The sequence below is a fragment of the Rhamphochromis longiceps genome, linkage group LG16 (assembly GCF_057381845.1).
Source record: "Rhamphochromis longiceps isolate RC_006_pf linkage group LG16, R_longiceps_female_GT1.1, whole genome shotgun sequence".
In the NCBI taxonomy this organism is placed as follows: domain Eukaryota; kingdom Metazoa; phylum Chordata; class Actinopteri; order Cichliformes; family Cichlidae; genus Rhamphochromis; species Rhamphochromis longiceps.
Genome location: NC_140572.1, coordinates 24,712,674 through 24,739,926, shown reverse-complemented (window position 1 = coordinate 24,739,926; position 27,253 = coordinate 24,712,674). Strand labels below are relative to the sequence as shown.

The window sequence follows — 27,253 nt, the reverse complement described above, 5'->3', positions numbered from 1 at the left end:
CTGGAATAATGGAGTTTTGCAGGATGAAGACTGTGTGTCATTTACAGCACAAATAAAGTGGGAGCTCTGAAGAGGGGCTTTTACTGAAGGACGCCTGTCCTGAGTGTCCAGAACCACGTCCACATCTGTAGACAGAGACAAGTCTTTAGTGCTGCTGAGGCTGATTTTCAAAAAAGTTGAATGTAATTTTCTTTTGACAGTTTTTAATGCAGCGTGAGTTTTGTCCCTGTGTTGCATGGTTACTTCACTTGTTCGTCTTTTGGGTCGGGCTCAAAGCGTTGTCATTTTTCATGCTCTGCATTGTGGCTGAGCAGGATGGGCTGCAGGCTAAGAAAGGAAACATGCTTTTGACCTACTCAGGAGTCATCTCGCATGGCACTGTCTTTGAGAAAGGGTTATGTTTCCTGTGCCTGCGTGTAACTACAGAGGGTATTTTTATTTTGCCCGAGTGTCCGCAGTTGCCTTTGTCTTTGTTTATGTATGTGTGTGTTTGCATGCTTGAGTGTGTTTGCAACAGGCAGCCAACAGTCTGGTTGACAGAATTGTTTCAGCTGTGCTCTCGGAGTCCCGTCTCTGTCTCAGTCAGTCAAGACTGAACCGCAGGTCCTGTCCTCTCCTACAATTATGTCTCTCTTCAAATCCCTCATTTTACAACTCCAGTAAGACCAGTGTCCGAACACTTAACACCTGTTTGTTCATGTATTTATTATCTTGTCAGTGTTAAAACAATGGTCAGGCTTATTTGGCTAAGAATTATGTGAATTTGCACCTCCTAAACCATCTGGTTATAATATTAAGTTTGCTCCATTTTAAAATAAAACAGTAGTAATCTTAGTCTCGTTTCATCTGCACTGTGTGTGTTACTCATTTGTTAACACTTTCTGGAGGCTGTGTCACCCTTTGTGGTGCTCTTTGCACTCTATTATTACTAAACCAATAAATCCCAGCTTATGCAGTGGCTAAATTTAATCAATTATGAATACGCTCGTGAAATTGTATAATCATGGCCAATTGTTCCCAGTTCATAATGATATTCAGCCTGTCATTGTTCATAATTTGCTCTTCAGGAGAATAGTAACTTTGAGGCAGCAGAAATTAATGCGATGTGATTTTTGTTTTGGCTGGCACAGAGTGATAGTTTTGCGCGTTTCTGTAGCCAATCATGTTAATTGTTCATTCACTCTTTAGCTTTTTGATTAAAATCACCTTTTCACCGTATTTTTATTTTTTATTTTTCCTGCGCTAAATCGTAAAGCTTGATTAGGGTGGTCTGCTCATCTCTGCAGGATCTTTACAGCACAATCTCTTTGGCCCAAGGGGCTGAATCGCCATGTGAGGAAGCTTCAGCTCTGTTGGTCTAATAGTTAATGAAATGCCATCTGTATCTGCCATTGCAGCAACATTAATAACAGCTGGCGTATGGTGTCCAGCTGAGATGCCAGTCACACTATGATTACTACCTCTATGCCGTCTCCCACCCCAGATATGCTGTTATCTATAGTCTTGATCTCATGTAATGTCTCGCTGGACGCTCCATCTGCGCCTGCAGCAGATTCTAACTCTGGAATGTGCAATAAGACCACTCAACTTGCTTCAGGGGGGCACGTCACCTTGTACTCCTGAACTCAAATGGGGAAGCAGGATGCATGTTCTCATTGAGGGTTCATTAAACGGGCTCCACTGTTGTGGTAATGAAACTCCAGCTGCTAATGAGCACCGGCTGGATTGTTTTCTTGGCAGCGAGTGAGCTAAGGCAGCTCCGCAGATCCAGTCTGTTCTACTGATTCCCCCCCCCCCCCCCAAATTCCTCTGCTTCTCCTCCTCCTCCTTCAGTCTTCATTCTTCTATCAGGGAACCACACGGCTGCTATTTCACACCTGCTCATAAACTTCCTCCGGCAGCAGATAACGATGTTGCTTTGTTTTTGCCTCCATTTGCTGTACAGTTACCGGAATAACAAAGTGGTTCCAGCTACATCCCTGGTTTTCCATAACTCCAGGGTAGCGTAAAAAGTAAAGGACAAATCTGATGCTTTACCTAGAACAGGGAGGGTTTTCTTCGGCTAGCCATTTTACTTATTATCTGCCTTCCATTTAGATAAATAAAACTATTTGCCCTGACGTGTAACTGACAAAAATGTCAGCTGTCATATGACTGGAGACCTAGTGTGGCTCCCCTTTTGTACATAAAATCATAAACTTAGATGAGGTCCGTCTAGGTGGTACCAATTAATAAACTAGGTTAATAAAGTCGAGAAGAGTTAATAACAGTCTTGAGAGTAATGTTCCTGACTGACTACAGGCATCATTTGTGGATGTGATATTAGAGCCAGTGTGAAATTACTGGATATTTGCTATATTACAGCCAGTTTTATTCCATCTCACCAACTATTTTACATCTAGGCACTCTATAGCCTTGTTAGAAAAGTTAGAACTTGGACTCTCCTAATAGCTTTTTATTTTCTTTGTATATACAGACTTCCAATTAGGACTGTAGTGTAATGTAGTGTGAAGAGGTCCCATCCACTGGATTACCCCAAAGCCTTTTTAAATTCTCCCTTAAAGTACCGTAGAGTTGATGGAATAAATAAAATGTGCGTGTTTGAGGTGTGTGTGTGTGTGTGTGTGTGTGTGTGTGTAATGATAATTGAATGTGAATAATTGGTTCCTGCTCTAATTATTTGTTATATTTTAAAGTTGTTGTTGTTGTTGTTTTTTTAAAGCACATTTGTCACCCTAGAGTTAGACTACTCCTGTAATGTGGGATTATTAGGGTGTTGCCGAGGTCTGCAAATTGTTTCACTCTTCTAGGATCTCATTATTGGAATAATATAGCACTCTGAAACAAATTAGCTAATTATCATTTTGTTTACCTCTTTCCAAAGGTTTTTCTTGCCTTTGCACCTAAGTTATAATTGGCAGAGCTTAGTGATTATTAAAAGTGTCCCGATAGATAGATAACCTGTATTACTCTGGCACTTATCTTTAAAAACACATTTATTTGACCTTTCAATTACTGATTTATACCGATCAGACATAACATTATGTCCACCAGCCTAACACTGTGTTGCTCCCCCTTTTACTGCCTAAACCACTGAGGGATGGACTTTGCAAAGGTGTTCTTTGGTATCTGGGACTCAGATGTTAGCAAAAGATCCTTTAAGTACTTTAAGTTGCGAGGTTTGGCCTCCATGGATCAGACTTGTTTGTCCAGCAAATCCCACAGATGCTCGATTGGATTGAGATCTGGGGAATTTAAAGGCCAAGTTAACACCTTAAACTTTGCTGTGCTCCTCAAACCATTCCTGAAGCATTTTTGCCTTGTGGCGGGGGCCCATTATCCTGCTGAAAGAGGCCACAGCCATCAGGGAATATGATTTCCATGAAAGGGTGGTCTGCCTCTCTTGGCTCGCCTTCTTCCCATAGTGCATCCTGGTGCCAGGTGTTCCCCAGGTAAATGGCGCAAATGGTCATCCACTTGCCCATGTTTCGTGCTTTTTACACATTAACTTTGACGACAGAATGTTCACTTGCTCCCTGATATCGCCCACCCACTAACCACGACGAAGAGGTAATCTGTGTTATTCATTCCACCTGTCAGTGGTCATAATGCTATGTCTGATTGTGCCATGTTGGCATATTTCTGTAAGGAGGAGGAGAAAAGAATAACTCGTCTATATATTTGTACATCTTCAGTATGTATTTGGGATACATGTGTGGTTAACCTGGTGTACCCAAATAACAAAACCAAGCAAAAGAGCATTAACACGACACAAGACCATACATAACATTTGAAAATAGCAAAGAAGACTAGCAACAGTCCAGTTATCTTCTAATTATATCAACTTGACACGGAAATCAGAAGAACTCTGCTGCTGAACGCATTTAAATAATTAAGTCATAGCAGTATGTTTTCCTTGAGAATCTGCCAAACCACATTTTGACCTTCTAAACTATCCATCCATCCATTCGCTTCCGCTTATCCTTTTCAGGGTCGCGGGGGGCGCTGGAGCCTATCCCAGCTGTCATAGGGCGAAATTCTTCTAAACCTTCTAAACTAGTCAGTAAAAAGTCCTTTGTGAATTCAATAAGCTTCATGACATAATTAACAATGAGATGCAAAAATTGTCTGTGTTTCACGGATTTTAAGTATCTCAAATTGAAAACCTTTGGCAGGGGTCACAGAGGATGTGAACCAGGAGTTATTTTGCTCTACACTTGCTGTCAGAGTAGAATGGAGCGGTTGTCAGATTTCTCACTACTGCCTGGGATCACTTTCCTCAGGTGTGCCATGCCACCAGTTTCTCATTATCTCATAACATTACTTCATGTTTTTGCATTCTTCCTCTCCTCATTATTTTACAGATACTACAGTAACACTCAAATGAGCTGAATTCTGGATTGTTACTGAACAGGAGATGTTAATTAACTTCAGCTAGTATCTAAGTGCATCCTACAGCTGTCACAACAGTCCACTGCCTGAACGTTAAAGATATTTACTGGTGTTGGCCAGAGGGGCCGATGGCGCGACATGGCAGCCTCTCTTCTGTCAGTCTGCCCCAGGGCAGCTGTGGCTACAACCGTAGCTTGCCTTCACCAGTGTGTGAATGCGAGACTGAATGAATAGTGGCATTGTAAAGCGCTTTGGGTGCCTTGAAAAGCGCTATATAAATCCAAACCATTATCATTATTATTATTATTATTTCATGTGAAATGAATGGGAAATAATCAGTAGTAACAGTGGTTATTTAAGTACTTATTATGCCTCCAATAACATTCCTTTCAGGTTTATTTATTTAGTGTCAGCTCATTGAGACTCTAGAGCATGGGTGGGCAACTCCAGGCCTCGAGGGTCGGTGTCCCTGCAGGCTTTAGGTGTGTCCTTGAACCAACACAGCTGATTTAAATGGCTAAATTAGTTCCTCACCATGTCCTGAAGTTCTCCAGAGGCCTGGTAACGAACTAATCATGTGATTCAGGTGTGTTGACCCAAGGTGAGATCTAAAACCTGCAGGACACCAGCCCTCGGGGCCTGGGATTGCCCACCCCTGCTCTAGAGTATATCACGCTAAAGGAAACGGCTGTCCTGTAAGGCTGTAGTTGCTGTCACGTTAGAGCCATTGGAGAATGTAGTTTATAACGGAAAGGTGGCTCATTGCATCCATGAGCAGGCTTGACAAATCAGGAAGAAAAACCAGTGGCACAGCTGAGATGCCCTGGAGCAAGACACCCAGCAACAGATAGTACTTCCCCGTAGCTTATAGTTGAGCAAGTAAGGGCAAAACAGCACATCCGCTGTTTTTTTCTTTTCACGAGCTGCATCAAATTGTTTTGGGATTTTTTGTTTTTTGCCTGCCTGTCACATTCGTTGACATTTTTTCGTGTATCCATGTATTCGTCTGTCACTTTGTCAATGGTTAATTGACAAAATGTTGAGCATGATGAATAGGTGGTGATGACAACTATGAAAATGAAATGGAGCTGGGATTTCCTGTTTCGTATTTAGAATGAAAAGTGAGTAAAAGAGGCCATTCAACTAGAATCCATTTAAAAGTTGTTGACACGCTAGTGTAATCAGCAAACCTTCAGCTTTATTAATGCAGTAAATGTGATATGTTTATGTTTATTCATAGATGCATGCACATGATGGACGATGTTAAAACGCGCTCGCAAAGTGAAGGTTTTGTGTCAAGCTGTGGGTGAAGTTGGCTGTGCAAGTAAACAATTTTTTGGCACAGCGTATTGATTTTTCCAGAGAGACCACGGGTTAAAAGGGGTTTTATTGATTTGGCCCGTGAAGTTTTTATTTGTATGTGCTATGTCGTATCATTATGTCAGTCTTTCTGTCTCTTATGATGTATTCATGTCAGGTCTTTAACAACCCCGGCGCCATTCTGGAGCTGCTGATTGGTCCTCAGAGGCGTGTGGTTTTAAGTGGCTTTGAAGAACCTGTGATGGAGTGGTCTTGTCAGGGCAAAGTAATAAAGAGCCGGGTGATCGATTTAATCCAATGACGGAAAAGAAAAAGTTGCGAAGGAAAAACTGAGTCAACAAACAGGATTAGTTTCTGCACTATATTGTGGTTACGAGAAAACTTTGTAAACCCTTTGGAATTGCCGGAGTTTCAGCGTTGGTCACTCATAACATGTACTCTGTTCTTCATCTCACAGTTATGGACAAACAATCTCACTAAACTAAAAAGCACACACGCACTCTAACAGCTGTGCTTTTCATGTCTGTATTAAATACACGAGAGTAATCATTCACATTGCCGGGAAAAAGAGCAAGAGAAAAAGGGACGATGTGCCATGAACGAGGCAAAAGTCAAGAGATTTGGCCAAAACAATGCTAAACATCTCATTTGGATTTGTTTCTACACACCAGCAACCAAAACCTCATCTGAAGTGTTAAGCATGCTGGAGAGAACATTTTGGTTTGGGGCTGTTTTGCTACTTCAGGGCAGGAAACCTTTGGAGCGATCGAGGCAACAACGAATTTAAAATTGTATGAGGAAATTATACAGGAGAATGTCGGGGGAGAAGCGTAGGAGATATTGGATTATGCAACAAGTCAGTGACCCTAAGCATACAAGAAAATCAATAACAAGAAGGTTAGAAAAAAATATATATTTTACAATAACAAAGTCAGGGTCTTGACCTTATCCCATGAGACAGATGAGTGCTGCATGACCTGAAGGCGGCTGATCAATGACAGCATATATTGATAGACTGAACCATTTTTTGTTGGTAGCGATGATCCAAAATTGGTCATCGTTATTCATCTGGAAATTTCTGATGGAGGTTGTTGCTGCCCAGGGAGATCCTACATGTTACTAAATTGATGAGTTTTTTCCTCAAGTTTAAGTCTCTGACTGATTAAGCTGGTTTGACAGATGTATGTCTGCAATTATGAGTAAAAATCAAACCAGATTTTATGAGAAATTAATTAGATCCTATCGATTCCAAAAAGAAGCTACTTTCGGTTCCTACCGTAATCGCAAGGGGTTACCACAAGGGTTTGTATTTAAACAAAGGAACTTGTGTCTCCTCCTGGAATTGACCCGAGGATCTCTCGCAGTCCACAGCTTACATCATTAAAGCCAGAGCTCACAAAATACAGTTTTGCCTTTTTTTTTCTTTTTTTTCAGCAGCCAAACAATGTTGCACTAATCTCCAGAAGGCGAAGATTTCAACTATGTTTCACAGTCGTTTTCTCTGGCATGTTTCTAGTTGCCTCACATGGTTTGCCAGAGGTGTGGACTCGAGTCACATGACTTGGACTCGAGTCAGACTCGAGTCATTAATTTTATGACTTTAGACTTGACTTGAAAAAATGTTGTAAGACTTGTGACTTGACTTGGACTTTTACACCAATGACCTGGGACTTGAATTGGACTTGAACCGGTTTACTTGAAAAGACTTGATATTTCACCCCAAATATAAAATTTAACATGCATATTATATAGAGATTGAAAATGTGACGTCATTCACGGGTAGAACCGCAAAGGATTCTGGGAACTCGTGGCAAGAGGTACTAGCGCACGCAGGCTTTCAATTGAACTCAGTCACACAGCGATAAAAAGAAACACAAAAATGTCAAGAAGCTGTTGTATTATTAACTGCAATAGCCGGTCGCATGACAGCCACGGGAAGCCGACGGGTAAAGAGATCGGTTGTTATCGGATTACGTCGTTGAAGAGAAATTGTTCAAACCATGTTTCCGAAGTAACAAAGAGGCGAAGGGTGGCCTGGATTGCAGCCATTCAAAGACCAAATATAACGTCCCAGAACACTCCAGCTCACAGGTTAGTCTGCTCCAAGCATTTACACGAAGGTCAGTCTGCTGTTGTAGTTAATGCGTCATTTTCATAACATAATTGGTGATATAGGTTACAAGCAAGTCTGGCGCTGAACAGAAATTGTCGCGCTATGCTCCTTTATTTATTGTGCATAAATAGTAAATTGTCCTGACACAATATTGCGTTTCGCTTCTGTTATTATGGTACATTGACAAAAACATATGCTTTTATTCACAGGATAAAACAGGTTTTTTGTATCACTAATTGCCCAGTACGATTACAGCATACAGTATTATTGTCACTGCTACATTTCTGTGATGCTACCAGAAATTATTTCCACTACTAATTAATTATTGTTGAGCTCAAAGGTCCTATTAATAAACGGTTAACGAATGTGTATTTATGAAGACGATTTGTGAGACTGGTAAACTTATGATACGTACGATGGTCTTTCGTTCTACACGGTGCATTTCAAGGTCCTGCACCCATCCGTCGGTAAACTGTACCTGGGCTTGTTGCAGTGACCTGAAGTTACTAAACTTCATGAGTGTATGCACTCACTCCAAGAACCGTATAATTATAAATATGCATATAAATATGCTACAATGAGATAGCTGACTTCATCTAACTAGCAAATGTTTTCCAGGCTATGTTGGTGATGCAGTTTTTTTTAATGTGTATGATATTTTTGTCATGCGATTTTAATAAAGCCGGTCCTACAACCGCATCCAAGAATAACATGCGGCTTATCTCAGAACTGTCGGTGAAAATTATTCTTGGAGCTAGGTTTAATTGAGCTGCATTTTAAAGAGGTGCAATTTCACAATTTGTGTATATTTTCTAAGTTCACTATTTTGTCATGTGTTGAGAAAAACACAGATTTAAAAATTACATGGTCTAATATTTACATTTAGCATAACTGCAACATTATTTTTTCATTTTTTTTTTTAAAGACTCGAAAGTACTTGAAATTCAAAATTTCAGACTTGTGACTTTACTTGGACTTTTACACCAGTGACTTGAGACTCGACTCTGACTTGCCTGACATTACTTGAGACTTGACTTGAGACTTGAGGATAAAGACTTGAGACTTACTCGAGACTTGCAAAACAATGACTTGGTCCCACCTCTGTGGTTTGCACCTGTAAAGCTGTTAGTCTCGTAGCATCTTATTCCTAGCTGTTGTGGATCTGTGTTGATAGCCACTATAAAAGCAAAAGACAAGACTCTGACAGGCTAATAATAAAAAAATCAACAACCTGTCACTGCCTGCTAATGTACAGTAGCCATAAATGTGTGATATGCAAGGTGCCCCCTTTTAAAGACCCCAGACCCATTACCATTTTATTGCCAAATGATTAATATCTGTAACCATTAGGGGTGCAACGATATTCGTATCGATATTGAACCGTTCGATACAGTGCTTTCGGTTCGGTACGCATATGTATCGAACAATACAATTTTTTTCAATTTTTTTTTTTTTCAATTTTTTTTTTTTTTTTGTGTCCCGTTTGGATCTATAGCCATCAGAATTGTTGTCTTGAGGCCAAGAAAGATGCCAAGAGGATTTATTTTAAGTGGATCATCATATTGGTCCATTTGATTGACCTTTATTATAATTATGAATTTATTTTATTTTCAGTTGCAAACGGGACAGACATGACTGTGGGATAGGACAGGGGGAAAGAATGAAAGAAAGAGGGGGAGAGAAAGAAAGAAAACCAAAGGGGAGAAAAAAAAAAGAACAATACAAAATTTGTAATTTATTTTATCAACTTTCCTTCTGACCATGCTGTCTGTGTTGAGCGCTCAGTGAATCTGCATTTGACTACTCCGCCTAGGCTCGAGAGTGCAGCCTAGGCGGAGTAGTCGAACGCAGATTCACTGAGCACTCAACACAGACAGCATGGTCAGAAGGAAGAGCACAGGGCAAGCTAGCGAGACAGAAGTGGACCTCCCCACCCTCATTCAGATCTGGCGTTTGGAATTATTTTGGTTTTCATGTGACGTATGACCCTGAAGGTAAGCGAGTCATGGACTAAAGTAAAACAGTATGTTGGATGTGCCATGCAATGCTCAATTACATGGGTGGGAGCTAGTGTGTTAGCGCAGTTAGCTCGTTCAAGGAGATAATAATAATAATAATAATAATAATAATGGATACTTTATTGATCCCCATGGGGAAATTACTTGTTTTTCTCTGCATTTGACCCATTCACTCAGTGAAGCAGTGGGCAGCCCACTAAGCAGGCGCCCGGGGAGCAGTGTGTAGGGACGGTACCTTGCTCAGGGGTACCTCAGGGTAGCCGTTAAGTGGATTCGAACCGCCGACCTTCCGATCATGGGGCGACCACTTTACCTACTGAGCTATCCCTGCCCCAACCTGAGATTAACCTGAAAGCACTAGTGGGAACACAACGAATATGACTGCACATTTACACAGACATCATCCTAGTGCAAAGACAAAAACAACAAGCATGCATGCTACAAACTTTAGCCGAGTCATTTAGATAGCTGTTAGCACAGGATTCTCCTTATGGAGACCTGATATGTTTAATATGCTGCTGAGAATATAGCCCAGAAGAAGCGGATAGTATAGCTTTTATTTTGGAAAGAGACATTTCTCTGTAATAAACTCTCTTTTCCAAAGATGAGTGATTCCTCAATCAGATACAGGGCTCGCAATATCGCTAGCCCGACGTCCCGGGGCTATCTCTGCCCTGCCTGTCGGGCTATTGTAGGAAGGAAAAATATATGTCAATGCTTTTGCATTCTTTCAGAAATGTAGCTGGGTAATTATGTCATTGGGTGAGCCACTGTCAATATGTGACATATTGAAATCGTGTTTGAATTTGCGCTTGTTTTTTTGCTTTCACTTTGCAATCGCGCGAACTGTGTATAGAGAGCGACAGCACTGATCTGTGAGTGATGATAATTTGTGCACCAATTCCTCTGACATCGTCTTATTAATTGTTAGCTTACTATGCAAACATGACAAGTGAAATCTCCCGCAGCTTAAACATGTGAGAGGTTGATCGCGCAGAGAATCGCTGAGCTTATGTGAGTGCGGCAGGATATATATTTCACTACGATGACCTGGATGATTGAGAACCTTCACAGACAGATATATATTTTAGTTCTGCTGAGCCAAATAAGACAGGTCAGGGTGAAGAAGTGACAGCCAAAGAAAAGCTTACCACAAAACGGAGAAGTTATGACAAATCAGACTATAAGGCAAAAAGAAAGTGCAGCTTTATGGTTTCATGGACAAAAGAATTTCTGTGGCTGCAATATGACGAGCTAAAAAACAACACGCACAAGGGTTAGGGTTAAATTTAAAAACTGTACTTTTGTGTTAAAATATATATTTATAATTTTAATAAATGACAAATTAAAAAGGCATGAACATTTTTTTTTGTATCGAAAAAATATCGAACCGTGACACCAAAGTATCGAACCGAACCGAACCGTGAATTTTGTGTATCGTTGCACCCCTAGTAACCATCTACTAAAAGTTGATGAAGCGCATACAATATGTGGATGCATGCTTGAAATTATTCGACCACAACAGGCTCTCAGCATTGATGATACCCGTTCAGAGTGGGGTTATCAAGTTGAATTGTGGATGTGGGAAATGATCTTGTATGTTATTTTCTTTACACTTGATAATATTGCTGGGTGAAGGCTCAGAATTGACTTATATAATCATTGCGATGTGCATTCAGGACTGAGCTGCGTCTTTGCCTGAGCGATTGTAAAAGGCTCCCCTCGAGCATTTAAATGAGCTGGGTGACATTCCCTATTAACAATGGATTTTCAATGCATAGCGTTCCCACTTCATGGCATTTGCAATGGAGATGGGGTGATGCGAGTACAGCACGCATTAGGTTAGCATTCTTTGTCTGCTACTATGTGGACAAAAGCTTGAATTTATTCAGTATAGAACTTGTAGGCTTGTGGGATAAGAGAATTTTTATTTATATTCATTTATTTATTTATTTTAAGGCTTGTAGAATGTTTAAGTTTTTCTAAATTCAAAGTAGTTCTAAAGGACAGAGCAACTTCTCCTGAAGGCAGTGCCAATAAATAAATGTATAATAAAATAAATAAATGCATAAAAGATACACTTTAAAAAAGACAACCCGGTGGGCAGATGTGTCAAGGGGGGTAACATAAATCTTCTGCACAGCCTAAAGTTATGGATACTGTATGAACTCGTCTGGCAGTACTTGCGATGCATATATATCTTGTTTAACACGTTTTGTTCTTGGCTGAAGGAGGCAGGCACGCGACTAAAGTGCCAGGCCATAAGGGCTAATTCGGTTTCGTACCGAAGCCTTTGATAAATTGCTGGCATGGGGTGTTCTTTGACTAAATCCTTCTTGTAGTTACAGTAACACCAGCTGCTTGCATTTTAATTATGATTACATTTCCAGGGAAATTCAAGAAACTTTAGCGTTTATTAAATCTGTATTCGATCTGTTGCTGCGGTTTGTGCATTTTCCTTAATTGGGCACGCTTTGCATGTCTGGAGTAAAAGGTTAGCCTCTTCTCAATGATAAAAAGCCAATCCAGCTAATGAATTAGAAGTAGTCATTACTTACTTTATTGATTAATCTACTGATGATTTAAAAAGAAAAAAGTGAATTGTTTAACATGTCAAGAACAGTGAAAACTGTCGCAAATTTGCAGAATTTGGGTTCATTTCTTCAGGAAACTTATTTTGTTTCACTGAGGTGAAGCAGGATCATGACATCATTGAGTTTTTAGGAAAACAATGAACGCTCACTGAAGGAGCTGATTATTTTTCTATCGATCGACTAAGCAGTAAAGAGTTCCTCTAGTTAAGTATGTAGTGGGTATGACTTCAGGATTGTGTGACTGTTTATAAGGCTCAGTGCTTGAACTTCAAACGAGATAGAGAGAGATTGAATTTAGGGCGTTTATTGCCAGCCCCACACTTCACTGATTAGGCCTTTTTCCAGTTTTATTTTGGGTTGCATGACCCAGTAATTTCACCAGGTTGGAGAACTGTATGACCTTTTGATTGCAAGACTGGCTATTATGACAATTTATTTACTTTAACAGGTAATGCATTATCTGTGTATTGGCATTTGTATGCTATTTGCATGCCAATGGTGTTTGTCTGGTGGTCTGATTTTGACTTGACTCGGGCTTGGCAGCACATTATGCCACAGGACTTGTTTGTGTTTAATCAGATTCACGGTCAACATTATTAATAGCTGCGGAAGAATGGAGGTAAAGGAGAAAATGAAGTAGAGGAGGAGAAAGAGGTGCTGCCAGAGAGATGAATAATAAGCTTTTTGTATCTCGGACATTCTCACTCTTTCTCCCGACATCTTCATCATCAGTGTATGCTTGCCTTTTTGACATCACTAGATTGCAACATCCACATTTGAGTTGCTATCCACAATGGATTTTAGACGATAAACCCAGTATTTTGCATATACTGTTATTATTTATCTGCCTGGTTTTTGGTTTAATATGTAAAAAAAAAGGTCTGTTTGTGTAAACAGAAAGGTGATTACAAGTTGTCTCTTCCTTGTTGATGGCATCCCAAGCTTGAAATTGCAATCTAAAGTAATTTTAAGGCTTGAGAATGAAGACCACAGACAGTTCAAGTTGTGTTGCAGGAAGCAGAGGTCCACTCATTGATATTCAGAGGCTCTATAAGTGAGAGCTGTAAACAACCCGAAAGCCCTGGAATTGGCGCTCGAGGCATGTTGTAGGGCGCGTACTCACTCACTCACTCACTCACTCACTCACACCCAGTCTCTGCTTTCTTACAATGCTGGATATTCACATGTATTCACTTTCTTTTAGAACACTCACACACCAGCCGTGGCCGCACACGCTCACTCTCTCTTTCCTCTCTTTCTCGCACTCTTGCTCTCTTTCCTCACCTTCTCTGGGTCTGCACCACATCAGCAGCAGCTGGGAGAGTGCAGCATAGCATTTCAGAGCAGTGTTGAGGAGGGCAGGGCCAGCAGCGTGGCCTTGTGTGGGGCATCCAGTGTAGAGAGGGAATCTGCCTGCTAGTGTTAAGCATTTCTCTCTCTCTCTCTCTTTCTCTCTCTCTCTCTCTCTCCCTCTCTCTCTCATATCTGTAGATCTGCAAGCGGAGAAACAGCCAAGCTCCTCCTCCCCTGCCACTCAGGAACTGATGACAAGACTGGGCTTTTTACTGGGAGAAGGGATCCCGGGTACGGCACGCATACCTATGGACGACAAGAATGAAAAGAAGGTATTTCATTTTCTCCCTCCCCTCCAGCTCCTCACCGCACTACCAACAGCAGCTGCTGCCATCGCTGCAGCACACACAGAGAGATAGAGGACAGAGAGAAAGCACAAGGGGAGAAGCTAGTTGTGACAGTGTTTCACTTGAATGGATTTTTTTTCTTTTCCTCTTTTTTTTTAAATTTTTTTGCAGCTTGATTTTTTTTTTTTTCCCCGTGTTCGTTATGGACGGGGTTTTAAGAGGCACCTCTGGAACTTGTTTTCTTGGGACCTCAAGCAACGGTAACTGTCACACTGTTTTGTTTGAACTGTTCAATCTGTCCTGAAGAAAAGTAACTGCCTATTCAAAATTGGCTGCATGTGATTTTATTCCTGTGCATGCTTTTCAGCGCGGCATGCTAGTCTCCCAGTAACTTGAGTGCTATTCCAGGGGCTCTTGAGTGTGTAACAAGAGTGTCTGAGTCCGGGTACAGAAATAGAGTTGTGTTAGGTCTGAGCCTCAGTTTGTTTGGCTTTACTAATTAAGCTGGGCTGTGTGAAGAGCAGAACCCACCACGTTAGGTTTTCATCTCGTGCCTTGGACTGTTTTTGACACTGAAGTAGCAATTCTAGGAATGCAAAGACTTAGAAAGCATTTCATGAATTGTGTTCAGTAGTTGGGATGTAAAAATAAAGAGTTAGTTGTGAATTTGACCAATAGCATTATTCTGCTGTCAACAGATATCAGGAAAATTCTATTATAGTAAATATTTTTGGCCACAATAATTGTGTTGTGTATAAATATTGTGACAACCCTAGTTGGGGAAATACACATGTTATTTGCACCTACTTGCAGTAGCATGACAGTAACATAACTGTGAGTAGTATAACAGTCTACTAGCAGTATATTATGCTTGTGAAACCAACTATACCTGAAAGCCACCCCACCCCCCCCAGGCAACAAATAAATCTCCAAAAAAGGGTTTAGTTTATTCTACATGGGGAATAAACCAAATTGAATTTTATTATTTAATTCGAGCAGTTCTCACAACAGTAGGAGTGTTTTATTCATGCAGTGAATGATAAAATGTCTGCATGTAATTATTTCTCTGATTTGGCTTAGAACCCAACAATCTTTGGAGCGCTACTAAGCTGTATTAGGGACCATCTTTTGTGTGTTTTCAATTGTAAAGTCAGTGCTTTTGTATGCTAAATAAATGGGCCTGTGGTGAGAAAAGTTCAGTTTTCGTAATTTTGTTGTGAGACTAGGGCAAAACTTGCTTTAAAACCTACAAAGTCATAATCAGTTGTTGGAAGGTGTTGCTTTGCATCTCATTGGGGCAATGATAAGCTACACTGTATTGTGTTTGGATCCAGTTAAAGGAAGATGGGGAAACTGGACAAACCAGCTTTAATTTGGATTTCTACGGTTGTCGGTTATCTCAGACAAAGATTTAGCTGTTGTATGGTTGTCAGACAGGCTGGATGACCTAAAAAAAAAAAAAAAGGGTGTCTATTGTGGTCACACAAACTAAAGACTACTTCCCTTGTGAAATACTCTTCAGACTTATTTTGGTTCCTCTAGACATATGAGTGTGTAATTTTTAAGCCTTGCTCCATTTATAGTGCTTATGGCCTTCGGCTTGTGTGTCATGCTCGCATGTAAAGCGCTTGTTTATTTGCAAAGGAATTTTTTGCATTGCTTTCACATGATCCAGGTCAAAGTAGACAGTGATTTTTCTCAATACTCCTTCCAAATAAGGTTGGAAAATTATTTTTTGTTGCTTTTTTTTTTCTTGTCTTTTCTTGTTCGGGCTACAAAAAAATGTGAACTTGTTGCCAGCTGACTTCATTCTCCATTGACATATTTGATTAGTAAAGTACATTCTTGGTGTACCTTAACCCCCTTTTTTCATCTCTCTTCTCCGCAGTGCTCTCTGACTAGCCAGGGCATCAGCCCCTGCTCCACACTAACAAGCAGCACGGCGTCTCCCAGCACTGACAGCCCATGTTCCACCCTAAACAGCACCGCGAGCCGTCCCCCACTCAGCCGCTCCAGCCCCTGTGGGACCATCACCAGCCCCAGTTCCACGCTAGAGAGCAAGGACAGTGGGATCATAGGTGAGGAAGAAAAGCCTGTTTAATAGCTCCCACATTATTCTCAGATTGCAACTTTTATGGTACAAGAAAAAGGTTTAGTTTTTAATAACAATGCATGCCATACATGTCATCTAGAAATATAATTCAGTTTATTTAAACTAATTAGATTTTATTCAAGTAAAATCTAAGTCTCATTTTTGCATTTTTGATTTTTCTATCATCTTGGGATTTTTAGACTTTAGATTAGCTGTTTGTGTCGTCAGTGGCGAAAATGCTGAATGTCCATGTTTCTGTGCTCTGTAGTGAACAATGGGTAACAAGCCATTAGTAGATCCAGTCAATCATTTCTAAGCTGCTTGTTTGAAAAGAACCCCTCGTGCAGTTTATCCTGCAGTCGCATTACCACAGCTAACTTTTCCCCTTCTCGTGGAGCAGTGGCATCTTGTTCAAGTTGATTGAATTACTTGTTTCTTTCATTGTTTAGTTTGAGATGATTCACTGAATTCTTTTTAAAAAAGTTTAATGTGAACTTTCTTTTTAAAAGACTGCTGCCTGTGGGCGTTTGCCATTTCTACCTACTGACACAGCTCAGGTCCTCAAAGGTGGCCTGTAGAGTTTTGACCTGATGCTGATCTGTGAAGCAATGTTTGCATAAGTGGTATTGCACTGATGCCTGGCTGCACTAATGTGCAAATTAATATAATGTTGCTCCAAAATGTGTATGCCAGCTAAAGATGTAACACCATTGTAGTTATTAAAGATGACTGGTTTTTTAAGGAAGCAAAAGAAGATCAGATCAGATGAGCATGATGTGTCTATTGGAAACAAGTTCAAAGAATTGCCTAATGATGAGTTGCTGTGCATCCACACTGCCTGACATATTTTACCTTTACAAATAAAGCAGGTACAACAGATTCATATACCAAAACAAATGTCAGGAACTTCACCAGATCACAGGGCATTGATCCTTTCTCTCTCTCGCTTTTTTTTTTTTTTTTTACTCATCTCTGGAATTTTTCTTTTGTGTTGATCTTTACTCATACCAAGGCTGCTGGCTTGGGGCTGGCTATGAGCTCTGGATAGCTTTAACTTTAACAACATCTTCTTCTTCCTTACCTTCTTTAAAATATTCAATGTTCAGCTGGGTGAGGGTGATTTAAGGGTCTGTGGAGTTTGATGTTGGAAACACAGTGAGGCGGTTTGCCTCTAACAACAGGTTAGTGTGTGTCTGTGAGTGTGTGTGCCTATATGTCTGTGGCACTGTGCACATATATGAAACTAGCTGGCTTGTAATCAGACATACTGGAAGCTGATCAGCCAGTCACTACTCCATGTCGAGAAGTTGAATATCGTCTGATTCCGATCCCTGGCCAGTTGATCGGTCCATTTGTACTTTGTACTAAGGATCTGACAGATTAAACAACATTTAATGTCGACTTTGAAGGATATTTGAATACTCTTTACGGGGTAATGTGTACAGAAGTTCAGGGTTGCGCTGTATGCATTTAAAAATGTCTTACTTTGTTCATAATCTAGCAGCTATACACAGGTCAGAGGTGGAAGTAGGTGGCACTTAAATTTCATTTAAATGAATGGTCTTTGATTAAACTGTTACTTTTCACATCATCTCTTTTAATCCAAATTAGATAAATCTAAAAAAGAAATTTTCAGTGAAAATAATTTCTTTTGTGCATAGCTCAGAAATATGGCCTCACCATTGCCTCCTCATTTAGTTTGCATGGACCTGTGCAAATTAGTCCCCACCTCACCCTTTCAACCATGTGTCCTGCATGACTGAGCAGCTTGGTGCGAGATGCACTAGTAGCACAGCTCATAGCAATGACAAAAATGTAACACCAGCCTCCAATTTATCACTTGTAGCTTACCAGTGCCTGCACTGGTTTCTGGGTTTGATGAGAACATTAATAATACCAACAGCTCTGCTGATTCCTTAGTAGTCTATTAGTTTGCACTTTAGCATGGACACCCAGTCCCCTTTGCAGCATTGCTTATAATCACTAATCACTTCCTGTGAAGCTCTTCTAATTTTAATTTGCAATCTGACTTGCTTCATCTGCACTATGAGTTAGAACAAAGAAAACACACCTGTGCAGTGTCAGTCACTACTCGTTGTGTGAAACCTTTTGGGATCGAATACCATCTGTGTCACATTATATTCATCCTTCCCCATGTACGTCATTGGGTTTAGACAGAGCTGTATCGGCATGAGACGGCGTTAAGGTGACAGTTGCCACAGTGTGACGTTGTGCTGCATCTGTAGTAATAGCCCTAAAAGACGCCAGGGGATTTACTCAAGCTGACAGGAAGATGGCATAGTCTATTGATGCATTAATTCAACTGCCGTTTCTACTCACAAAGCCTCCAGTGCCTATAAAAATGCTGGGATTCCATTCTGAGTGAGGAATGAATAGCAAATTGTAACTCTATGATGCTGTATTTATCCACTGTTGAACCCCCCCCCCCCCCCCCCCTTTTTTTTTTTTTTTCCCCCTGACTGCACTCCTAGACTAGAGGACAGGGTGCCAGATTTTAAACTTTTCCCTTGCCCTTATGTTTGTCTGATATTCTTGAACTAATAAGAATATCGGACTTGCTGATGAAAATTATAGTTATGCAGGAGAAAGTAATGCATGCCAAAGCAAGATCCAACACAACAATTTGGATTTCCAATACTCCAGAGTTGACATAAATGATTACCATGATTCAGTCATTCTGCCCCCCAAAGCAATATCATTGCTAACGTGCTGAATAATTTATGTAAGCTGCGATATAGTATCTTCCAGCTTGCAGCTTTGACACCACCCAGGATAAGATGTGCACTGGTGCCAAATGTGTTGCTGTCAGTTGCACGCAATTACGTTACTTTAGTTAACTCAAAATGAGTTTTGTGAGAGAATGCCATCTCTGCAAGTGTGGTTGTTAACTTCAGTAAGCAGGTTTCAGGAAAGTTAGCGAAACAAGCTGGTATGAAGTAAAGTCATGCTGCATAAAACCCAGTTCTTAATGGAAATCGGTGCCTCCGTCTCTCTCAGCTCTTTGCTGTGGTCACAGACAGATTGCTGGGAGGGTGCATTAGCTGCTCAAACCCACAGACCCACACAGACATGCAGAAAGTAACACTAGTTGTGCATCAAAATCTGTCAGTAATGAAGACGTTATGAGCAACTATCAAACACCTGAACTTTGAAACGGACAGAACACAGTTTTGCAGAAATGCAGCATGTGCTATAACTATGGTCAGCTTGTTTTCCTTTCTTGATCCCTAATTCTACGACCCCTTTATTGTACACCCATTACAAACTATGAAATGCCATGTGCATGTAATTTTCGAGTCTAATTAGCTGTGTTTAGCTATCCTTTGAAGCTGTGACTGACTGGCTGCTTCACTGCTAACAGCAGATTCTTGAGCTGTATCTGCAGCAGAGGGCTTTTAAATCTGCAGCAGAGCGATGTTAAATTAAATTGTTACATCGGTGACTATGGCATGCTAGTCTGCTATGTACTTGAGTGGGCGGGTGGAGTGTTTTTGGGAAGGGGGTGTAAAGTACCACTGGTCTACAACATCCCACCCACACTCCTTAATAAAATTGTGCAGGAAGGAAAAGAAAGAACAAAGTCACAGTGCGTCCACAAGTCAGACTGATGCCTGTGATTAATGTTCTCTGTTCTTTGAAGTTTCACTTTGACTCTGATTTCAGAAGCACATTAATTTGGCTATGTTTTGCATTAAAAGCTCCTTGATGGAATTAGTGAGACTTTGCAATGTCTTAACATTTACAAAACAGCTCCCTCAGAAGGTCCTTCACGAGGGGCCTGGACTTGACTGCATGTAGTTGTTTATAAAATAAAAATTCAAATTTTCACTAAGCTTGAATAAATAATTACATATTCTTCTTAGCAAGGTCCTGTAGTTTAGCCAGTCAGATCACGATGACTTTTAATGCCGTGGTCCGAGCAGGGTTTATCGTGACTGCTGCCATGAGAGGACTTCATGTTTGTCCAGGAAACCAGCGCAGGAATCACAGGGTCCAAGATGTGTTTGTTGTATTAATATTAGTGGTGATGCAACGTGCTGCGCCATTATGAAATCCAGATTAGTAGTGTGTGATGCAAACATGGCCAGCTGGCTGGCCGGCTCCAGTCCACTAACAGTGCTGATGTTCCTGTATCCAGCTGCCTGTCATCATGGAGAGTTAGTCCTTTCCTTTGCTTTTAAGATTGTGGTAGGTCGCTGTGTTGGCTCGAGGGGAGATTAAAGGAGTTCTTCTTCTAGAAGAGACACCTGTCTAAACTGAAGGGGTAAAAAAAAAAATGTCCATGTTTGGTTTTATATTGTTATTCCTGCTCTTTTGCATTTTCCCCTCCGACTAGTTGTTGCAGTTGCTGTTTGCACTGGATGATTCCAAATCATTCAAACGCTGATTCTTAACAATAACAATACATTACGTTCTATAAATCTGTGCAATATTACTTTCCGAGTTTCACGAGTATAGGAAGACGATCGCTGTAAATATAAAATGAGCTTCTGAGAACTGTTGATAGGGCAATCAGCAAAACCACCAAGCCACTCAAAGCTGAAAGTTCCATTACAGCTCGGTGTCTCACTAGAGATTAAGACGGATAAATGTTCATCGCACATAAAGACCATTACTCAGATATATCTTGTGCCTCTTCCCCTCATTTCACCTCCCTCACTTGCTGAAAATCCCTTCTCTCTCTCTCTCTCTCTTTTTTTTTTTTTAAATTTAAATCTGCTCTCAGCCACCATCACTAGTTCTTCAGAGAATGATGACCGCAGCGGCTCCAGCCTGGAGTGGAGTAAAGATGGCAGCCTAAGAGGCAGCGGTCGCCATGGCCTGGCACAGAGCGTGCGGGCGGACACCTGCTCTCCTGTGGCCGAAGAAGACTCCAGCAGTGCCACAGCAACACCTGCAGACACCCCATCCAGGACAGACCAGCAGCACCCTAACATATCTGCGGGTGCTCCAGGGCCACCACACCCTCCGAGTCACTCACCTGAGGGACCCATTGCGTACCCGCCACAGACATCAGCTTCCCTCATGATGCCGAGGCCAAACTCTGTAGCAGGTAAGACTCCTTGGTTTTTGAGGTCTTGACATCTGGAGTTCAAGAAGTATACAGGAAATGCTCTGTATACTTTTCATCTGTGACTGCATTGTGTTGCCTGTCAAGATCGTAACCGTGAGATACGACCTGTGCCAGAGGCTGACATGTGGCATGTCAGTTTAATCCAAGCGAGTGACAGACACCGAAGAGTGAGAGCATCTGTAGTAGGTTTAGAAGAAATAAGAAGTCAATAGTTCAAAGAACGGACTGTGCTTTTCAGAACAGGAGTATCAAGGCAGAAGTTTGGGATTAGACAGCTGCTGTGTGGTGTGGCTCGCCACTGCCTCGCCATGTCAAACCTAAGCACACGCTCCGGTCTGGCTGATCTGTTCTGCATTCCTGCCCTGGAGCCTCCCTGTTGTGGTTCAGCTTACCATATCCACACAGCTGTCACAGTTGTTGATATTTCCCCCTTCACCCCCTTTTCCCTTATGTCTTTTCACCCATACTATTCCCAGGTCTCCTCATACCTTATTGCTTTTGACCTCGGCCTATTTTTGGTGAATCAAACAGCAGTACGTTTAGCATTTTCCTATATATAATTTTGCCTAAATGCAGTTTGTAGCTAAGCTGACAGTATGAGTCATGTACAGCTTTTATCATCCACTCACTCACCCACCTCCCTTCTTTACTCCTTATCCCATTCAGGGTTGGAGGCGTTGCCTGCAGTTTATCCTAGTGGGGTACGCCCTGGACAGGTTTGACTAGAGATGCGCAGGACCCCCCCCCCCCAAAAATTACCTTTCAAATGCAAAATATTATTTTTTATTACAAAAGACATGATCAAACTTTCCCTCAAGTAAGTTGCAAGATCTTCTCACACTTAGTTGAAAATAAAGTGCTCTGCTATTGCAAAGAGGCACAAAGAATTATACCCAGCTTTCCCTGACATACTTCACACTAGCAACATATTAGCATGTAGCTATAAGTTTGATTGCGACTATTTGCCTGCACCGCCGTGTACATGTTCCGCATGGACATAGACTCGGTGCATCTGTATTTTGACACGTAAGTGAATCTTGAACTAATCAGGAGTATATTTTATGGCTCAAATGTTAATGCAAGCTTATGCTAATGATTTTACTCCATAATTAGCAGGGCTGCCCATGCTTGTTGATAGAATGAATGTACACTTGAATAAACGTTGACGGACCAGAGTGGTATGTTAACTGTAAGGCTGTAGAAACAAAAGAGTGAGACTACATTAGAGTCCAACTCAAAGGAGCAAACAGAAAGAGAAGAAAAGACAAACAGTTTAGAGCACAGATGAAATGTTTGTTACATTGAATTTTGAAAGCAGACAATTCTGCCAGTGAGGGAAAATCACAGCAGGGGCAACCTGGGCTGAGCTGTGAAAAGAAGCATAAAAACATGAGTGACTCAGGTCAAACACCTGGCCTAGACAGAGACGACTCAAAGTTTAAAAGACCTCATGAGACTTTTTCCTCTAGAATCTTCCTTGAATATGTTGTTTTGCTTTACCTCTTTAGTCTGTATGTAGCAGCTGCCAATGTTTTGAAGTTCAGATACTTGACTCCTGCCTCCCTTAGGTTTATTCTTGATGAAATATAGTAACAGTTCCCGTGTGTCTACTTCTAGACTGTTTTCTCTCTTTGATAAAATCTAGTCCCAGTTCCTATTCAACATACCAGAGAAATGCAACTGTGTAATGTCCACTCTAGGCCCTTACAATTAGAAGCAGGTAAGCAATTTAACTTGTGAAGGCAGTAATGGAGTAAGATGGGATGAGGACAAGCTATAGAAGAAGTAAGGAGTAGTACATGGTAGGCTCACGGTACTGATATTTCCTTGCATACCATAGCTCATAGCTTGCGCATGTATTTTACACAGTGGCCACTGCTTTGATATTTTCTGCAGCCCACAGTTGGATGTGTTGTTCCCTGATGATTCTATTGTTCCAAGAGTCCGTACCATTTTTACATCTCATCATTATTGTGTGTGACATAAACCTGGACGGTCCAGGCGCACAGTGGCTCATAAAGCTTAACAGACCAGAAAATGTTTGGCTGTTTATGTGTGTTGGTTTGCGTGTGAGCACCGGTGTGCTTGTGTCTGTCTGTCCTCCCAGAGTTTATGGGCTGATGTCATAGTTATGCAGTGTTGCCCTCTGAGACCGGCAGAACACGCACCTTAGATTGGTTCAGGCCATAAATGAAGTTGTCTCATCGCGTCCTTGATGCTCTCTCCCAGGGTTTCGTCACACAGTGTAAAATCTTTCTTGGGGTCACAGGATAGCAGAGACGGCACTTCTGTTCAAGGAAATTGTATTCGGTAAAAACCCCCAAAAAGTAACGAGTCTAAAGAAGCAATGAGAGAAAAGAAGCTACCACGGCGAAACATAATATGTATTCATCATTAGTGCATTCATTCTGTGCCAGAACCTTGGTGACTATTGTTTGTCCTGTGTTTGTGAAACAGCATCTGAGATAATGAGCTGTCTGGTTAATCTATAAATTTCTCTTTATTTTATTGATAGATATTAAATAGGAGCACAGAGATTAAAGGCAGAAGCAAACAAATAATCATGAGTTCATTTAGGGCATAATTGCTTCATGCTACAGTATTGCTATTAGTTTTTAATTTTATCTTATGATTATCTCCACCAAAAAGACAAGGTGCTGGAAACATTCCTCAGAGTGATTGAAATTATGGCATGATATAGTTGCTGCTCATCCATGATGTGAATCTCCTGTTTCACTACATCCCAAAGGTGCTCTATTGGATTGAGATCTGGTGACTGTGGAGGTAGAGTGAGTACTGTAAACTCGTTTTTATAGACAGAAGATGAGTACACTTTGGACACAAGGGATCGACATGGTTAGCAACAATACCCAGGTGGCCTGTGGCATTTAAAACCATGTTCAGTTGGTACTAACAGGCTAAAAAGTGCAGAGAACCACCACCAAGAATGGATCAATGCTTTCATGTTGTTTAAGCTAAATTCTCACCTTAAGCATTCAAGTGTCACAGCAGAAATCAAGACTCACCAGACAGTTGTTTGTAAAATGGCTCGTTGTTGGACAAAGGTCACACTTTCTTAGTGTCAGAGTGTATTTTGGCCATCTGTCTGATGCCGATCAACAGATGCATTGCTGGGCCTCTTGAAGTCTCCGTAATTATGTAGAAGGAATGTCTGCATATTGCTGAGAACTGTCGTTTGCACTGCCTTGATGTTGCATGTAGCGTGGGTGTCCCTAGGTTTTGGTGGGAGCGCCACTTTTTGGTGCCAACATGTCCTGTGACAAATTGCACAAATGTTACAAGAACAACATGAATTCATTTAGATTTGTCTTTAGCAGAGCTTTATATTAGGGATTGTATATTACTGTCCACCTCCTAAAGGAAACTGTTTGTTGCTGAGGCAGATTTAAAAGGTTGTTAAAATTGTTACTGATTTTCATCTGGCATCGAAATATTGCATTTAAAGATCTAATACGTGAAATAATCTACGTGTAATCATGTTTACAACAGCTGTTCATTAAATCTAACAAACGTGGCAGGTGCATTGGGTGTAAGATGCACTAAGAGCCTGAAATAAATGGGAACAGCTTTTTCCCGGGCTTCCAGGTGCTTTGTGAACTTCTCTATATCAGTTTCTGTGAAAGTGAAGCCAGTCTGCCCTGTTTCCCCCAAATAGTTCCATCAAACCAAAAAGCAGTGCTGTGGTAAATTAAACTTGATGTCAAATTTCAGCATCAGGATTAGTAATAAGCACTTGTAAATTAACTCTATGCTCTGGTGTTTTCTTTGTTTTATTATTTGCAATCCACTATTTACATCTATCTGTCGCCTCTATTGTAAGATCTTCTGTATAAACTAGAGTTGTTGATGGAATTTCACCTCCTCTCTGAGGTGATATACTCAGTTTATAAGAATCCTAATTTTGAGTAATTGGAGTTGAGCTTTTTTCTTTTTTCCTCTATAAAGGCTTACAGAGTCAAAGGGCCATATTAGTGTTGGCCACTGGAATTCCATGGTTTTGAAATCTTAGCCTGAGCTGCTTGTGGTTAGGTTTCTCAGACAGGGAGATTTGAGTGAGGGTCACCGTGGCGGAGGAATGGCGCTACAATGCTTGTGTGGTGTTTAGCTATTCAGCAGAGCTTTGTGGTTTGAGACAAAGTCAGGTATGGCGCACTCATTGCTCGCTTGTACTCCAAAGTCATACATTCCTCTGGCAAAGCTCGTGCGCCGGGCTCTCTTCACGAATGATAACGGAGCCAAGACTGTGGACTGCAGGCAAATTCGAGGATATGTTGTTTGTCTACTAAAACACTGATGAGGTAACATCTGAATGCTTTTGTGTTTTATTAGAACGACTAAAATCATCTTAACCTTTTCCACATAAATACAACCTATGATTTAAAGATGTTTGCAAAGGTCACACAGTAATTACAAACTCATAAAGTGGCGTAGCCCTTAAATTTAATAATCTCACACTGATTTATCTCATTTGCTCTCATTTGCTGTCTTTCCCGGTAGTTTCTGAGACCATGTGGTCTATTGTATTGTTTTAGGCTGTGTGATCATGTTTAAAGACATGCCAACAGTGTGTGCGATGTCTCCAGGTAGACACGGGAGTCACTTCTGCTTCTGGCTTCATGTATATATTGATCTGTTTAGTGCAGAGTTTAAAATGAAAACAAAAAGAGGAAAGAAAGCCCATTCATTTTCTCGAGCATGAAAAGGTCACAGAGAAATCTTCTAACGTGCCCTTTTTTCAGATAATTGTTTGGTCCAGCTGTCACAGCAGGAGAAAAATAAAATCTGTTACAGATCAATCCGTTTGAAAGCCCCTTTTAAAATTGTGCTCGGCACTCCATTGACAGATTAGGGCTTATCAAATGCCCAATCTTAAAAGGAACAGAGCGTTAGCTAACCACAGAGGCATTTATATATATGAAATAGCTTATGGAGCAGTTACAGTGGTGGTTTGTTTTTTTTAAAGTAAATGTTGTTGATCTTAGCATAAGGCTATGCAATTATTACAATAATAATTATCCCTTAATATTTACCACATCACATTTTGGGTTATTTAGACCAAAATACTCAATTCTGCTCTACAAGGGCCTGATATCCACTTATGAGGACATTATACTGCTACTGTTCTCTCAAAATTTTAAACTAATATCCTCATATGTGGCTCTTATTTTTCAAAAAAAAAACAAAAATAAGGTTAAAAAGAAAATCTGGTAATTCTTTGTTTTTACATTCATCGGGCCCCAATGTGACCAAATATCAAAGAGAAATTAAAAATGCATGCCGTGGAAGAGTTCGGGTCTTAGGAGTAATAGGCAGACAAATGGACCAAACATCAGTGCGTGCTGATATCAGCCTCTTTGCAAATAAAACAACGTTTATTGATATGAGGGATCAGATTTTCTCATTTGTGTCTGAATGTTCAAACGTTCGTCATGAAAAGCTATTAAGGCATGTTTATACCAGCAAAATCAAACCAAATAAAAGGAAAATGGGTATTTGCATTGGCTATAAGCCGAGAACAGCCAAGAACTGATTTATTCATACAAAATCACAAAATGGGTAAAGTGTAACTGGCTACTATAAAAACAGGAAGATATGTGAAGGGAGTATTTGACTCCCTTCTCCTCTTTAGTAGATTCACCTTGTAAGGAGGCGAGAGGGAGTCAAGTTGGGGAGGGAGGGTGGGGGTGGTTAGAGCAAAGGAGCTCAGTCCTCTTCTCTGTTCTGTCATGGGAAACACAGAACAGGGGGTTTTCAAAGGGCAGATCTGCCCGAGGAAAAAAGAATCCCATTTTCATCAGAATACAGTCTTGACACATTTGTGCAGCTTCAAAGTGACTGCAAGTGCAGACTTCAAGGTATCATATGTATGTTTTATCAATGAGTAGAGGTGAGGAAGAATAGGAGGGAACTCGGGAGTAAAAAGAGGAGAAGAAATGAAGGGGAGGATTTGAGGGATGAGGAGGAATCG

General features: G+C 40.8%; 1 protein-coding gene across 4 annotated transcripts in view; it reads left to right on the top strand.

The window, feature by feature from the left end:
- LOC146651204 (protein TANC1-like) overlaps nt 1–27,253 on the top strand; it is a 116,830-nt gene that overhangs the window by 49,408 nt on the left and 40,169 nt on the right. For all 4 annotated transcript variants that reach the window (XM_085383438.1, XM_085383435.1, XM_085383436.1 and 1 more), the window contains 3 exons: nt 13,929–14,062; nt 15,966–16,155; nt 20,917–21,243. In XM_085383438.1, coding sequence (XP_085239564.1) covers nt 13,929–14,062; nt 15,966–16,155; nt 20,917–21,243 — 651 coding nt within the window. The remainder of the gene's footprint in view (nt 1–13,928; nt 14,063–15,965; nt 16,156–20,916; nt 21,244–27,253) is intronic.